The sequence below is a fragment of the Zonotrichia albicollis genome, chromosome 22 (genome assembly GCF_047830755.1).
Source record: "Zonotrichia albicollis isolate bZonAlb1 chromosome 22, bZonAlb1.hap1, whole genome shotgun sequence".
Taxonomy (NCBI): domain Eukaryota; kingdom Metazoa; phylum Chordata; class Aves; order Passeriformes; family Passerellidae; genus Zonotrichia; species Zonotrichia albicollis.
The window spans coordinates 4,071,424-4,088,074 of NC_133840.1; the positions used below are offsets into that span (position 1 = coordinate 4,071,424).

Genomic DNA, 16,651 nt, shown 5'->3' on the forward strand with positions numbered 1-16,651 from the left:
CAGGGAACTGTTGCTGTCCTGTTCTCATTGGCTGCTGCCATGTCCCTTCTGTTTTGATGTACAGAACTATCATATTTAAAATTGCAGCAAGAACTTTTAAGACTTGTTCAACTGGCTTGGTTTAGCTTCAACAGCTGACATCTGAGAATTGTGTACATTAGGATTCTTCAGAAAAAACCCTGAAACAAAACATGTCATGCTTTTCATCTTTTCATTTTACAGGATGATGAGAGGGAGGGATAGGGCATGTGCCTTGCATGTGTAAAGTGCTTTGCTTTCCAAAGGAGGGCTGGTTGGTAGTTAGAGGTAGTCTGACTCCAACCCTTTCACTCAGTGCATCTAAAAATGGAGTTTTCCACAGGTCTCTGAAGCTCTGAATGGACTGCAGAGAGTCAGCTGATGTCTGTGAGCTTCTTGTACAGCAGCAGGTATCGTTTGGAGCCTGCTGTTCCCTAAGTCCTGGAGCATCTTCAGTAGGAAACAGGGTGTCACCCTGGAAATTTAGCTCATGAGCTGCTGTGGGGCAGGCAGGGAAGTGACTCAGCCCTCTGACCTACAGACAGCAGCTAAACCTAGGTACAAGAGGAAGTGCTAGGTGATGAGATAAAGGTGTTGCTGGAATAAGGATTGATTCTTTTTTTGTTCTTCTTTGTTTCTGTTGTCTTTCTATTTTGTTTTCATTTCCAAAGTCCTCCTCAGCAGTTTTAAATAGTTTAAAGACAAACAGCTCTGGGCATGTTCTTCAGAGATGCTGTAACCACTGCATTTGAATACAGTGCTTCAAGATGTGTCAGGAAACAGCTACGTGCTGTATTGTCTCCTGAGTGAAGTGCAAACTTTGAAGTGCCAGCCCTCCCCTTTGCCCTTTCACATTGCAGAATGGTTAACAACTATTCCATTCACACTCTAACCAAATATTTTTTTATGTAACATCTAGTGAGTTTGATTACTGCGAGTTTGCTCTGGGTTTTTTTTCAGCTGAGTTGTGCTTACATGGGGGAGCAAGCTTGTGACTTCAAAAAGTGAAGTGAAACAGGACAACTTAGACCTTTTTGTTCTTTGTGGTGTTCCTTCCTCCTTGGTAGTATTCTGGTTCAGCAGCAGTTATTAGAATGTGTAAGCCTGAATTCCACCTCTTAATGAATCATGAGACAGTAGCTACCCCTGTAGTGTGGGTCCAGTTTAATATTGCATAAACTTGTCAGTACAGCTGCAGATGGAAATCAAATATTAATATATTATCTCTTGCTTTTAGTGTTTGCCTGCCACTGCATCCCTCGGCACTTGGCTGTGTGGCTGCCTTGGTGCTGGGAGGGAATTGTCCTTCAATGCAGCTTCTGCCCTGCTCCTGAATCTCAAATAAAGGTTAATCAGGGAAAACCAGTATGAGCAGAGCATATTTTCAACCCCCTTCCCAAAAGCTGCCCATAGTTGTAGGATACTTTAAGGCAAGGGAGGTATTACTAGTTAACATTTATAGTATGACTGGAATAGAGTTTGCACAGTCTCAGTGGGTGAAGTGAATATTTTTCACATAGACTGTACAGATCCCTGGTTTCATCTTGTGCATCATGCTGCAAAGATAACAACTGTGCCACACGCTCCTGCAACCCACACTTCTGGTCCTTGAAGTGGAATTTTTCTCCTTTACACATAAACCAGACACTGCTGTGGTGGGGAGGAAGCTCTGTTTAACTCAGATCTGTTCATGTTGACCATACATGGCTGAGGCAGTTATTTTGGGGTTTCTCTCTGCTTCTCATATGACTGAGAAAGTTCAAACTTGAGGAGAAGGGAAAAGTTTGAGAACTTTTTTTTAGTATTTGAGAGATGGAATGAGCCAAAATAAATTTTTAAGCTTGAGCACTTGCTCACATCTTAGTCCTGAATTTGAGAAGTGCCCCATTTAAAAAGTAGAGTAATAAAAACCCAACAAACCAAAACTAAACATCCTCACAAAACCCAACCCAAAATTACTCAGCTTATTTAAAATTTAAACTTGCAAGTTTGATTTTAGGACGGGTTGAGCACAGAATGCTTTGAGCCGTAGTGAGTACAAGACAGAGACAGCTGAGGTGAGAAACAGTCTGTGTGTGTCAGAATTTCATTTACTTGCTGAGAAGTGGGACATCCTTGACATCCACCCTCCTAAAACTTCACTTTGGTGGTGAACATTCTCTGCATTCTACCATGTACTCTGGGAGATGCTGAAGAACCCTGAAGGGTGAGAGAATGCCAGCAGGGTTTTGGTGCGGAGTCTCTTCTGGGGGCAGATGGGGAGCGATTTCCTGGCCGAGGTTTGCTGATAGTTTGTCTGACGTGCAGCCTTGTTCTCTGTGGCTTGGCACAGGTTCAGTGCTCTGTGTGGTGTGGAAGCACGCTGTGTAAAACGTGAGAATTTCCTGCTGTGATAAGGAACCAACAGTTCTTCCAACAGGTGCAGTCTTTAGCTGCAGTCCTGGGGATGTAACAGAAATGTTTGTTGTCATGGGCCTTCAGGATTGTCAATCTCAAACTGAGTCTGGCCTGAGCAGTTCAGAAGGCAGAGCTTTGCTTTTGCTTGCACTGCTATGATAAGAGAATTAGGAGGGGAAGCTGTGCTCAAGAATCTCTAATCCATGATGGTGACTGTGACTGAAATGAATAATCTTATTTTAAAGGGTGCTCTAAACCACTAAAGCTTTATAAATATTAATTTTGTTCATTTGTTTCCTAATAAAAGGCTTTTATTCATGAAATCGCTATTTATTTATTAACCTGACAAACTAATAGCAAGCTCTCTTCTTTCAGTGTATGCATGTGCCATATCACAATTCTGCTTGTCACCGTAATAAGAACTTCATTCATCTGCCTTAAAATGTCATTGATAACAACCTGGCAGTGGCCCAGCTTGGAGCAAGTCAACTACAAAAGGCTGCATTGTAAACCTTTCTGAGAGCACATGCTACATTAAGTCTAAAATTAAAAAAAAAAAAGAGAGAGAGAAATGTGCAGGCTGGTCTGAGTGTCGTACAACTGCCAAATAGCTTCAAACCTCTGGAAAAAATTGGAATTCTGTATGGAGGAATTCTGGCTGAGATGGGTTAGTTTGGAATGAAGGATGCATTCTGCTCGCTTTGAAATCTTTGGGGTACACTGAATTTATAAGCCTCATCTTAAAATGAGAGGGAATGCTTTGCTGAACCACAGGCAGCTAAATGAGAGCTTGGACATGTAAAGATCTTGTTATTTCCTTTAGTCTTGTCTTTCTGCAGCTGGGATAAAAGCTGCAATCTGAAAATCGTCACATGCCTCTGGAGTTAACTGCTTGGAATACTGGGAGTTTGTCTTGGTTATAGAAACCTTCCCTGACCCCATCTGCAGCCTGGGCACCAAACATATTTATCCTCCCATAAGTTCGCAGAGTGCAAGGAGGTTCCATCACACGCTGAAGTTCGAATATCTGTCTCTGCCAGCCCCTCTGGAGGGACCTGAGCTGCTCCTTGCTCTGCAGTCCTGTGCATGGGGCTTCACATCCATGGAGGCTTAGGGCTTCCTGCCTTTGACTCTCCTGTTCTCAAAACTATTACAAATTAAATCAGTAGCCTGGGTGAGGGTGAGCTGATCTGTCCATGCAGAGTTTGAACTACAAGGACAAAAGCTTCCAGGGACCTTTAAAACAGGCCGTGTCCTGTGCTGCATGTGAGGGCAGTGGGGTTTGGTACAGCCCCTGACTGACCTAGGCCGTCTCACTGAACAATTTAACAGCTGAGTTGACTGTGAAGCTTTAACATATTTTCATCCAAGGTCTTCTGGGAGCACTCTAAGCATGCCTTAAACACCATGGTTCTCATCCTACACCCCAGACATGGCAGAAGCTCAGGCAGAGTGGGGAAGGGCTTGCTCATAACTGATGGGTTTAGAGATGGATTTCTTAACTGGAACAAGGACTGCAAGAGTCTTTAAAAACTAAAAACCCAAACCCTGCAATTTCATGCTGCTTCACTTCTGTGGTTTTTGTTTTGTCTCTTTCTTAAGTATAGTGTATGGACAGCGCCATGGGTTAGGGAACACTTGAGCTTCATCTTCAGAGACTTTTCGTATGTAGCCTTCTGCTGAAGTCAATGGGTGTGGAGGTAAGCGGTGCTTTCTGACAACATCACTGCCACCCACTCTGAGCCTGATGCACACAGCACTCCTTGTATTTGAGCATTGTTTTTCTCCCAAAAAGTCGCATGCAGTTGCACAATAAAGACACGGCTTATTGGTGTAATGCAAATCTGTTCCTGCTTGTTGGTGCAAAGTGCAAGCAGCGAGCATCAAAGTGCGAAAACTTCACAGATCCTGCATGAACACTTGCCACTGAACTGCAGTGACATCCTGCATTATGTCAGAATAAAGGATGACATCACAGTTGGTCTGGGAGTGAATGGGATTTGAACTCAGGGTTGAATGTTGCTGCTTGGAGCATTTGTGCTGCTGATGCTCAACACCCTTTGCTCTGCTACTGTTTGTTTGTTTATGTATTTTTACAGCTGCTGAGTTTAGTTTCTCAAAGGTTAATTATTTTATCAGGAGCCAGTCAGAATTGGAGTTTCCTGTTTCCTTGTCTTTCTGTTGATTTCCTTTCCTGTTGAAACACAACTTTCTCTGTTGGAACAACTCAGTTGCTGCGCTCTTCAGTTTCCGTCTGGTGATTTGAAGTGTCTGAAATGGCCTGATATTCTCACAGAGATATTGACAGTGGGGTCTGGTGACTAAATTGTTGTGATAAAACAAAAATTCATTGGTTGATGCTGTTGAAATCCGCTGACTTTTCTATGCTCCTAATAGAAGGCTTTAAAATATCCAGCTGCAGACTGATCCTCTCCAAGCATGTGACACTGACATCAGTCCTAGAAGTGAGGCGTTGAACTGCCTCCAAAAATGAGCTCATCGGGTAATATTCAATACACTGATTTAGCAAAATATTAATTAATTTGATTACATGATCACCTGTACATACTGTTTGAAAGGTGGGAATTCATTCCAGTTTTACTTGCTACTGTTCCAGATACCAGTGTTGTAAAGATCCTGTTGATGGGACACCATGCTCCCACTGCATGCTGGGACCTGGGCTTGGCAGAGCCTATCTCTAATTGCCACTAATTTGCTCTAACATTTGGCAGCTTCCTGACTTTTCTTCTCCCTGCATCCCTCCCAGTAAACTGCAGGGAATAAGTCAAGATTCTGTTGTCAAGCCATCCATCTAAAGCCACTCATAAAACTTGCTTAATTTTCTTGTGGCTCCCTTGATTTTTTAAATGGCTGTGTGAAAACACAACCATGTGCTTTCCCAGAAGTTGGAATAGTGGTCCATCTTCATCTTGACCTGCCTGGTGCCAAAGCTGAGTGACCATAATGAGATTAAACCCTGGCAGAACGGCCCTGGAGGCTTCCTCCCCTCCTGTAGCTTGAGGTCAGCTGCAGTAGCTGAGACTTCCTCTTACAGCCCACACAAAGGGCGTGGATTCGGGCAACACTGGACTCATGGTGACCCCAAATATTTGCCTATTATTTTTTAAACTTGAAGAAATTTTGTATTTTCCTTTAATTACAGTAGCAGCACATTCTAGATGCAACTGTCCAAGCACATCAAGATGTGTGTGATTATTTATTTGAAACATGGGCATAAGAGAAGCAGTTTGTTAGAAGGGTTCATGTGCATTTGTGCAGAAACAGTTTTGTCTTCCTCCACCCAGTATTTTCTGCCTGTTACTGCACATTGCAGGATTGTTAGTTTTGGATTCTGTTTCCCTCTGAATACAAGTCTTTATGGAGCTGCCCATAATGTTGCTCTTTTCTTTCAAGAAACACTGCTGCTAACTTAAGACAGAGGAAGATGCTGTGTGCTACAGGGCTGTAAGGATGCCTGAATTGCAAACTGTTGTGCAACTAAAGAGTGGTATTGTGCAAAACAGAGTGGAAAAACGGCTGCTGATGAGCACAGAGAGTCGAGGCAACGAGAGCCCTACTTAGAGAGCAAGAGGAGAAGCTGGGTTTGGGGAACAAGCAGTAGAAAACAAGATAGGAAGGCTCCGTTCCTGCAAGAGTAAATGATCCCTTAGAGCAGCCAGGGAGGCTGTTTGATGTGAACTCTGTGCAAAGGTCAGTGGAGAGTGTGCTCCAGTGTCCCAGGCAATGCTGCTTCTTCCTCCTTCTTGTTTACAAGAAGCTGGCATGATTTCAGAATCAACTACTAAAACATCCTTGGTGGGAGAAGAATTGGGAAGACAAAATACTTCTTTGCATCTAGAAAGTTATTGCTACATCAGTAACTGCTGAAGCTGGCCGAGTGGCTGCTGCCTGGTTTTGGTTAATGTCAGGAATTGTGCTGGTGGGAAGTGAGTCCTGGGGTGGGACTGTGCAGTCCCTGTTGTGCCTCAGCACAGTTCTCAGCATACTTCAGATGCTGTCTCTGCAAAATGATGAAATAAACTTCCTCTTTTCCCAGCAAAATGCCTGTGGTACACCCATCACGGAGTTGTTTTTGTCCATCCTTATTTAACAATAACAGGGGTTGTGCAGAAAAGATGCAGGGCATGGAAATGGGGAGCTGAGCCCCATCTATCCTGTGCTGCTGAAGGGTGGGAGGAGGTAGGGAAGCATGGAAAAGAGGAAAACAGCTTTGCCTGTGCCTGTTTTGATACTGAAGAGCTCTTCCCAGTGATCTGAGAAGGGGGTGGGGAGAGAACCAGATGCTCTTAGGAAGTTCATACCATTGTTAATAATGTAATTCACAGATGGTGGTGAAGGCCTTGAAGAGGCTTTCATGCAGTACTTACGCTCTGTAACAGATCATCACATAAGGGCTCACAAATAGAGATGACTTAATCCAAGGATGAGTCTACAGTGATCTGTTTGATGGTAGGCCTGCAGATCACTGCAACCTCTTTAAACAGTTAAGAGCCTTCAGGATCCCTGGATGCTGAGCACTAGAATTGGACCAATCCCTAATTAAATTGTCAGGATAAAGTGTTCGTGTAGCTTTGAGACTTTTCCAATGAAAATGGTTCTTGTAATTAAAAAACAAGTTCCTTTGTCCTGGTGCAGAAATCAATGCAGGTAAAGCATGAACATCAGTTTGTACAATGACATCTTGTTAAGAGGCAGTTCTGCTTTTATTTCCATTTGTCTGCTTGGAGCTGGAAGCAGAGCTTGTGTGTGTTCTGAATAGCTGTCAATACTTTGTGACAGCTAAGGAGGATTGTGCCTTGCATGTCCTCCTGTTGAAAAAGAAGTCACTCATATCTAAAGCAGCTTTACAGCAAATGAACAGGATGCTGGTTTTCAGACATGTAGAATCAGGAAAGACTTAGCTCAAGTGCTTGCAATAAAATTCAGTATTTGTTTGTGAGAGGCTTATTGATAAGATCTTCACTGGCTGCTGGTCAGCTTTTGCTGTAAGCTGTGTAACTACAAGTATTTATCAGGGACTTGTAAGCAATACTGGCTTGCATGTGTAGCACTAGAAATCAAAAGTTTCAAATAACATGAGAACTGATCTTGGCTTTGTTGTTTGTTGCTGTCTTTTCAAGTGCAGCCTCTCCTTCTCTAAGAGACATTCCTGTTGTGGCTTTTATTATTATTAACTTCTTCAAGTTTAAATTGAGTTTAGTAAATTGACTTCTTGTGATGTTTGTCATGTGATGGTTTATGAGCTCTCAAGAATGTGCTCCTGTGACTTAGCCATGTATTTGCCTGTACCAATGCAGGCTGTATCATGTGTTCTTGTTGGGCTTGCATTTTGAGCTAAGTAGTGGAGGGGGTTGGGAGAAAAAAATAAAAAAAGGTGGGGGGAGAACTGATTCAGGGCTAAGCTGCCAGAAATTCTCAGACTGCTTAATTTGTGACCTTATTCCCTAGTTAAATGCAACCCAGGATTTTTTGCCTCTTCCATAGTTTCACAGAATTGTTTTCTGCATTAGAAGCTGAGTTTTTCTCTTACTACCCTTGTTAAAAACCAGGAAAACCCAATGCTTTGGTAAAAAAAATACCTTGACATCTTGGGAGAAAAGATTTTTTTAATCCTTGGTGGGTGGGTGTGCCTTAACTGAGAAAGTTAGAAACTGTCTTTCTGATCCACATTTTGTGCATATATCAACTGTGGCATCAGTAAAGCAATATCTTTATTACTGCAGTAAAATGAACAAAGTTGAAATTACTGCATCTGTGCCAAGAATTTTTGGTTTCTCCACGATGGCCAAAGTTTGGAGCATTAAAAGGGCTATCAGTGAGTCTCCAGCTCCTTGTCCCACTGCCTGCCTGTGATGTCTGTGTCGAGTGGAAGCAGAGCCCTCCCAGGACTGAGGACTCACAAGGTTTGTTTTAGGTTTGTTTTAAGCAGCACTTTCCAGCATTGAGCATCCTGTCTATTTTCCTGACACCATGTAATGCTGTTTTTCATTTATATACACACATATATACACATACACATACATTTATATATATGTGCTGCTACTGCTGCTGAATGCTCTGCATTTCCCCCTCTTCATTTGTGTAAATCATGTTTCAGCAGAGCTGTACCTTATACAGTTTCCATACTATGAGGGTTTTTTTGTAGTTTTTGTTCTGCGTGGGCTAAGCATTTCTTTAGATTTGAATCCAACATCAAAGTAACATTGGTTTAATACAATGTTTTTATATCACCTTTTTTCTCCAAGTTGGATTTTATTTTCAGCTCTGACTCTCTTATTTTTGCTGCATAATTTGAGACTTTTTGCTTACTCTTCACATTATTTAAAAAAAAAACCCAACCCACACACAAAACTCTGTTTTCCTTAGCTCATACAGTATTTCCACTTGGCTCAGGAGATGTGGATTTGTGAGCTGAGGGAATCCTCGTTTGGCTGGTCACCCAAGCTTGCTTCAAGAGTATTAGAAGGATCTACAGCTTAAGTTCATCAGAGGGATGACCTGCTCTGGTTTTAATGAGATTTATTATACCTGTACCTGTTGGATTCTGTGGTTTCGATCTTCAAAATGATCTGAATAAACCTGTTAGTGAAAGCAAAACCTTTGACAGAAAACTGACTCTACTCACTCTGTCCCATGTTAAGATTATTGATTTTTGGAATTAAAATAATGTCTGTTGTGGCATTGGCATGGAACTTCTGTGAGATGTTTGGCACAATGCTTGTATCCATGCTTCCCTTCTCAACTCCTCCAGTTCCCCCTCCTCAGAAAACCACACTGATCAAACCCTGATATCACAGCCCAGGCTTGGAGAGGGTGGAAGAAACAAATGTGGATGTGGGAGTTGATGGATGATTGTGTGTGGATGTTATGGATACAGCTGCATTCCTAACACATGCAGGAGAGATTGGGAGGGGTCAGTCTTGGCCAAACATAAATGTGTGTTCTCCCTCAAACTGCCTTTGTTTTTCATGAAAGCTCAACAGCATTTAGTGATTTTAGTTTTGTTAGCTCAAGGAACCTGAGAGTTCTCTATTTACTCCAAAATGAGTTTCTGTGAACTTTCAGCTTGTCAAATATCTGTGCTCCTCCAGGGCCTGGAAGGGGAGGCAGAGGCACTGGAGGGGTATAGATGTGCACTGGTTATGGTTGAGTGAAGGCAGCCCTGGGGAGCAACACGAGCAGGGAAAGTGGTGTCTGGAATGAGAGTATCTGGGTCAGCCTCCTCCGGAGCTGCAGGACACGTGAGATGCTGCTCTGGTCTGGTTTAACTTCTCTCAGCGTGGTGACTTCCACGAGGTTTAACACAGCTCTAGAAGATGCAGGGTGACAGGCCTGCAGCAGAGGTGGCCAGTGAACACAGAGATTTGACTTGTTCCATCAAGATTTGGCAAGCCTGATGACTGGGTGATCCCTGGAGCCGTGAGGAGGAATGTGGCCTGTCAATAACAGAGCTCATCAACTTTCCTGTGCTGGCGCTGGGATTTTGGACATGCAGCACTCAAGTCTGAGACAAATGCATTGCTGGGTGTAACGCCTTTCCTATTTTTTTATTTGTACCTATTAATGGAAGCAGAGAGCATAATGTAATCTTAAAATAGCTCCTCTGTGAATGCAGAAACATTCCACTTCTGACTAATTGGCCATTCAGAATGAGCATTTAAATATGCACCAGAGACTGAGCGGCGGCTTTCCATATCCGCGTGAATGGAGCTGGGAACGTGCTGCGCTGCAGAGCCGGGCAGGCTCCTTGCTTTGTCCTCCTGCCCCACACTCCTCACTCAGTGTGACTGCCCTGCCCTGGCAGGCAGAATGCATGCCCTGCTTGCTGTCCCTTTGGTTAGGCAGCAAGCTGAGGGGGCTGTTCATTTTCTCTAATCATGAGATTGAGGATCTAGGAAGCACTAGGCTGATAAACAGTCCTCAAAACCAGACTTCTCTTTCTCTTGGTTGTGAATGACCTGGAACACAAAGAGCTTATGGTCTGAGTGCTGGCTCCAGTGCATGCCCTGGAGAGCTTGGCATGCACCAGGGAGCCCATGTGCAGTGTTTTGACTCTGGCAGGCAGGGCCTGCTGCCCCAGGGCGTCTGGCCCAGCTTCACAATGAGAGTAAGACACACAGATACACGTGAGGCTGCAGGGGCAGGATCCACGTGGTCAATTGTGTCACTGACCTAAAACCTGTCCCAGCTTAAGGACTTCTCTTGCACACCCACTTGCTGCTGCCCAGAGGATGGTGCCATGTTACTCAGGGCTCTCTCCCAGGGGACAAGTGCCACTGGAAGTGGGTAGGGTCTCACCTGTCAGAAAAGGGCACACTTTCCTTCACCCACTTGTCCTGGCTTTCTCTGCACTATAGGAGTCAAATTCCTCTGTGCCCTCACTGGGTGTGTTTTGTTTTTTGCTGGGTCAGACTGTTGATGTTTTGTGTGTAGTGAGACTGCCCTCATGGTCTGCATGTGCTGGACTGTGTATGGCACTGCCTCTCCTGGCAGCTGAGGGTGAGGGCTGGCTCCCTGTCCCAGGGCTGCTTTCACTCTCCTGCCCACGGGCTCAGTGCCAGGGGAGCTGCCTGGGCCAGACCAGCCAGGCAGAGTCTACAGAGGTGATTTTCTTTCGCTGATCTGTGTTGCTTTTCCAAATCCCACATGGCCTATATGGCTGTAATTGGAGCTCATTTAGAGCTGACCTCAAAGGCAAGTTCTCCTTTCCTCCCAAAAAGGAGAGGTTTTCACATAAGGGCTTACTCTGGTTTAAGGCTGCTTTATCTTAGTATAACATAAACCTGTTTCTAGTTATCTTAAGGCAGAAAGCAACTAGAGGATTTGGATTGGACTGGATGATTGATTCCTGCTGATTTAAGCAATCCATAAGGAGTGCCTTTTGCCCTTACCTAGCTAATCTTGATTTCCTTTTCTGGCATAGGCAGCAACAAGAACTTTACGCTGTCTTTTGCAGTGGACAGAGTTTTGGGAAGTGCCATACTCTGAGCATTGGCTTCTGCAGCTCTGCTCTTCAGGTGGTTATTTATGCAAGGCACTAGCCAAAGGGAAAGGAGAGTTTTAACTGGATTAACCTCAAGAAGAGAGTGTGGGGATTTAGGGATTAAGGAACCAAAAGCAGCCAGCAATCAGTGACTTAAAATCTGTGGTAAGAGAGCCAGTCTATAGACAGGGAATAGAGTCCTTTCTTACCTGCACAGCACTGAGATTGGCAGTGTTTCTGCCTTTGAGATCTTGGAGAGGATGGTCTTAAGGATGTGGGGTTTGTGTAAGTTGTTTTCTCTGAAGACTTTTGTATTGATGGGAAATTGTTTATAATTGGCAGCTCTTTAAGAAAAAACTGGTAAAAACTGAGTGTTCAGATGAGATCTCAAACCTGGCACTGGGAAGGTTTGTTGGTGGCTTGCTCCAATATAATGAGAACATCTGGTTTCCATAGACTTGTAACTCTTGTAGCTTCATGCACACCCCTTTTACACCTTCTACCCTTGCCTTTAAAGTGTCCCATATATATTTTTTTCCCACTGATGCTGTTATGTATCCCCTGCAGGGAAAATCCTGCTAGATTACCGGATTGATAGAAAGATTTGGAGGCGCGGGGGAGATCAACAAAAACCTGTTACTAAGGAGACACGAGTTTTAGCATTGAGTCTCTAATGGCCAGTCTGCCGAAGGGGAAACAGATGGCACAAAGGAGGCTGGGATTATACAGACAAGTACCACACGGCTGCAAATCTGATACATCCATTGAACTTCCTGGGGTCAGGCAAATCCAGCCTTGTGCCAAGACTAATGTGGTTCCTTTGCCTTTGGCACCGTGTTTGTGTCCTTCTGTTAAAGGCTGTTCTGGGCTGTGGGCTTCTCCCTCCAACATTCCTGCCCCAGGGAGCAGCCAGGTTTGGCACAGAGTGAGGGCAGGTGGCTGTATGGAAGTGTGTCCCTTTGACAGGTCAAGCTGTACCTGCTGCCAGTGGTTCTCCCTTCCTGAGAGGGGGAAATAACCAAACATAACCCTGCATTCTGCTTGAGTACAGCTTTTCTCCTGTTACTGGTGCACTCGTGTAGAAAAGTGACTTCTATCCTAGAAGAATGGGAGGATGGATGGTGGCCCCAGTTGCTCCTGTCTTTTGACACAGCCTGGCCTTTATTACAATATAATGTTTCGCAGAGGCTTGAATTTCAAGAGTGATGCTCCCAGCTGTGTGCTGCTTGCTGGGCTCCTGCTTCCCCGGCTCCTGCCTGCTCCAGGGAGACGTGACACGGCCCTGCTGCTCTGGACAGAGCAGTGGGTAAATAAGCAAAGGCAGAATTCATCCTGGCTGAGGAGAAACAGTGCTGGAGTCGCTTTTGCAAGAGGCTAATTAACATCTGGTTTTGTATTTAACTTTCAGGCTGGCTCTAGAGAATGTTGCAGTAAACAGGACACTGATTCGTTAATAGTGGGAGAGTGCTAAATGACTACAGTGCTAGAATTAATAGCTTGACAGCATATCCTCTTCTCTCCTCCCACAGCAATTTGGACTGATACCCAAATAAACAATAACAAATAGATTTTTGGAGGAGCTGGCTGGGAGAAATAACAAAAGTCAAGGGGCACTCGTTATGCAACATTGTTCTGCTAGTATTTGACTCATCCAGAAAACCCTGTTCTACTCCTTAGCTTCATTTTCCTTTTTCATTTTTATTCTTCAGCCTCTGTTGAGGAGGTGTTATATTTGCTGCCTTGCTTTTGGTCCCTCAGAAACTCCCTATACCCTTGGATCTCCAATTGCTGTAGGCATGGAGCGCTGGAAGAGTGTAGGCAGAACCCTGCTGCAGAGAAATAGCGTGTGAGAGCCTCTAAACCAGCTTGGGTCAGGCAAGAAAATTGCTCTGGCTTTAATTCCAGCCACATGAGACTAATACCTGGGTGTATTTTGTGAAGAAGTGAGGGATCTGAGCAGTTTATAGGCGTTACGTCCCAGTTGTAGCCGCAGCAGTCCCCTGGCAGAAGTGGGGCGGCTGGGAGGCCGCTGTTGGCGGATGTGAACAAGGAGTACGCTCTGTACCTTGTGATTCTCCCTGCAGTGTCTTGCCAGGGAATATCTCCAGGCGTTCCTTTCCCTCTGCTCTCCACAGACTCTGCTTTGTGTCCTGCATGCACAGAAAGCTGTCCCAGCAATTCCTTTTGAAGTTTTGCCTGAAACACTCGGGGATTTTTCCTTACCCAAACGGAGGCTAGAGGTGAAGGGACTTTGCTGCCAATTCCTGTTCTGATCTAGAGTCTAAACTCCTGCTGTTAAAGCTCTACCAGCCACTTCTGTTCTAGATATGTCACTGCAATAGAGCAGAGCCTCCCCGGCTGTGCTCCTGCTTGAATCCAGGGTTACGCAATAGCAGCCTGCGAGTGCCAACGCAGATGCTGCTGCATCCAGACACGCTGTACAATGTAGTTGCTTGGATACCCCTTTTTTTTTTGTTATTTTTCTCACAAGTGCTAGGTAACAATTTGCAACTCATAATTATAACGTTGAACACAGATTCAGGTTAAGCAATGTAAAGAATTAGAAATATTAATGATTTCCTCTCTGCTTTTTAAAGGTTGGGCATTGTGGAATTTGCAAAGATTGAGTGTTGCACTGCTCTCTTTTCAGAGTCTGTATTTCATCTTCATAAGTGTTAAATAACTTCCCCCTTTGAGAATATCTTTCATCCAGAAAATCATCTCTTAATTATTGATGCAATATGCCAAGATCCCTGAGTGGCCTGGCTGCTGGTGCTTTTATTTTGGGTAGGTCACGAAGATTTCTGCGCTGCTCCTAATTCTCTGCGTTGTGTGTTCCTTACGTCAAGAGGAGATTTGACAGGGACTTGCAGGGATTGGATCTCAGAGGAGCTGAGTGGGTGAGAGTCTCCTGTAGCATTCTGGCAGGGAGAAGGATGCCTTTGTGTTACAGGCAGCCCCTGGGCTCTACGAGCTGGTGTGGGGTGAGGGTGCAGCTGAAACACGTCTCAGGGATGGCTGCGTGTGCTTCAGTCTGTGGAATTTGACAAGCTGTCAAAATGAAAAAACTCTGCCTGGTTATGCTGCTGCTGACCAGGAATTAGACTTTTAACAAGTGGGCTGTGCCGGCACAGCTTCATTTTATGGACACAGTTATGACATAAGTAGGAGTGGTATCCAAATAGCTCTATTCTTGTTCCATTATAGGAATAATATATTTTGTGTATGTTGCAGGTGGATCAGCATTGTTTTAGTGACCCTACTGTACATTCTGGAAGAGTCAAAGCTCTGGAGTTACAACTTGATCAGAGCCCTAGAATAACTCCCTGATTTTTAATTGAGATAACTCCTTCAGGGATACAAATGCGTGTGCACCAAGGTAAACTAGATGCTAACAGGAAGATGGCTGATTGCAAGACAAAGACCCTTCCCTTTGCCGTGTACCTCCCTTCCTTCCACCCTCCTCCTCCTAAAATAGCCTTTCAGCATGAGTGAAAACCAAATATTTTCCTCTCTTAAAAACACTTTTAAATGCTTATTCGTGTCAATGGGAAAGTAATTTCACCCAGAAGCTGGTGTTGTGCATCTGCCGTGTCTGATCTATGTCCTTATTCCTTGTAATGCTTTCCTATTGCTCATGGATGGTAAAAGAGTATCAGCTGCAGTTCCAGGTCTCCAACTTCCCTGCACATGGCTCATTAGCCAGTTTGCTTTTCAGACTCCTTCAATCTTGTTTAATTCTAGCTGCCACGTTTTTAATGCAGCAGTTGAGCAGAGTCTCTCTCTCTCTCTCCAGCTGGAAACAGGCCCAGCTCCTGAGGTGAAGGTGTCAACGCTGTGGGTGAGGAGGAGCATGGCCAGGGCTGCTCTGGGAGCTCTGGAGGGCATTGGGAGCTTGGGTAAGGTCTGTGTTAGAACAGGAGAGGGTCTGAGGTGTGAATGTCCATCGTGTTTAGTTGCAGAGGGACAGTTTCGTGCAGGTGGATGTGTCAGCCTGCATGAGTGGGTAATGAGCCACTCGTTGTGGTGACCTGTGGAGCTGGGATTTCATTTTAATCACAGACTGTTGGCTGGGTACAAGCCCTGCCCTGGGATTCACCAGTGTACACATGCATATCTTTGACTTGGTCTTAGTCAAACCTTGACATCAGCAACAGTTTCCAGTATGAAAACTGGAGTTCCAGTGCCTGTGTTTTTACAGCCACTGAGTCTTCTCACACTTGGCCCATTACCATGAGCATTTGTTACTGTTCTAGGGGAACAAATGCTCCTAGATTCTAAGATTTGCAGTTGACAGTGCCACTAGCTTTGCCTAAAAGGAGATTAAGCAGATACCTTTAGGGTTCTGCTAGGCATTAAATCCAGCAAAGCATCATAATTACATTAAATACCTTTTTTACACCATAATTGCATTAAATGTCTTTTCTGTCATACTTGCAGGGTGCTGAAGGGCTTTCTGAAAATCAGGGGAAAGGTCTATTCAAGGAGACCATAGATCTGCTGAGTTTTTTTCCTTAGTGTCTGTAAGTGGCTAGAGATGATGTACTACTACACAGTTTTAGAGAGAAAAATTATATTAATACATGTTTGATGTAAGGATATTTAAAGTGAATATATATCTGCAATGTATGGGGATTTTTTCCTTCCCTTTAGGTGAGTCTCTGATTAAGGCAAAAGCTGTTACACTCCTCATCAGGCAGGCTGATTTCACTGCAGAAATTCAGTTGACAGTAATCTACTTTTTAATCTGTTCTTGTGGTGTAGTGTAGCAGGCTGTGTCACACTGTATTTCTCATCCTAACTCTTGTTGTACCAGTTGAAGGCTTGTAATTTTTGTCTTGAAGTGTCTGAGTTTTAGTTCTGCAGTTTTTAGTGAGTGCTAATCTAAACAAGGTTTGCATAAATCTCTTTGCTCCAGCGGGAAGATGAAAGCTTTGATAAGAAACTTGTTTTTTTCTCTCTCCCAAGCAGGAGCACAATGTCTTTGACCTAAATATACCAATTACTGACATAGCAAAGTGATACAGAAAACAATCTAGAAGGAATGCCAACCTCTGAATGAACACTTGGCTGCAGAAAGCTACTGCTTGTGTGGAACCTCAAATCCAGAAGACATGTGAGGAGGAAAACAGCATTCATTCAAAACATTTCATGCAAATAGTGAGGGGTGAGAGCAGTGGCTGGAGAAATGCTTCTTTATCCCTTATCCCTATGGCTCAGGAGAGGTAAAAG

At 44.2% G+C, this 16,651-nt stretch overlaps 1 protein-coding gene across 2 annotated transcripts in view; it reads left to right on the forward strand.

Annotated features, from left to right (window-relative positions):
• SSH2 (slingshot protein phosphatase 2) overlaps positions 1–16,651 on the forward strand; it is an 89,802-nt gene that overhangs the window by 6,400 nt on the left and 66,751 nt on the right. The window contains exon 1 of one of the 2 annotated variants that reach the window (XM_074556794.1): positions 4,089–4,115. The exons of the other annotated variant lie outside the window; for it this stretch is intronic. Coding sequence (XP_074412895.1) covers positions 4,104–4,115 — 12 coding nt within the window. The 5' untranslated portion in view covers positions 4,089–4,103. Of the gene's footprint in view, positions 1–4,088; positions 4,116–16,651 lie in introns of those variants that run through there. 2 annotated transcript variants of the gene reach the window in all.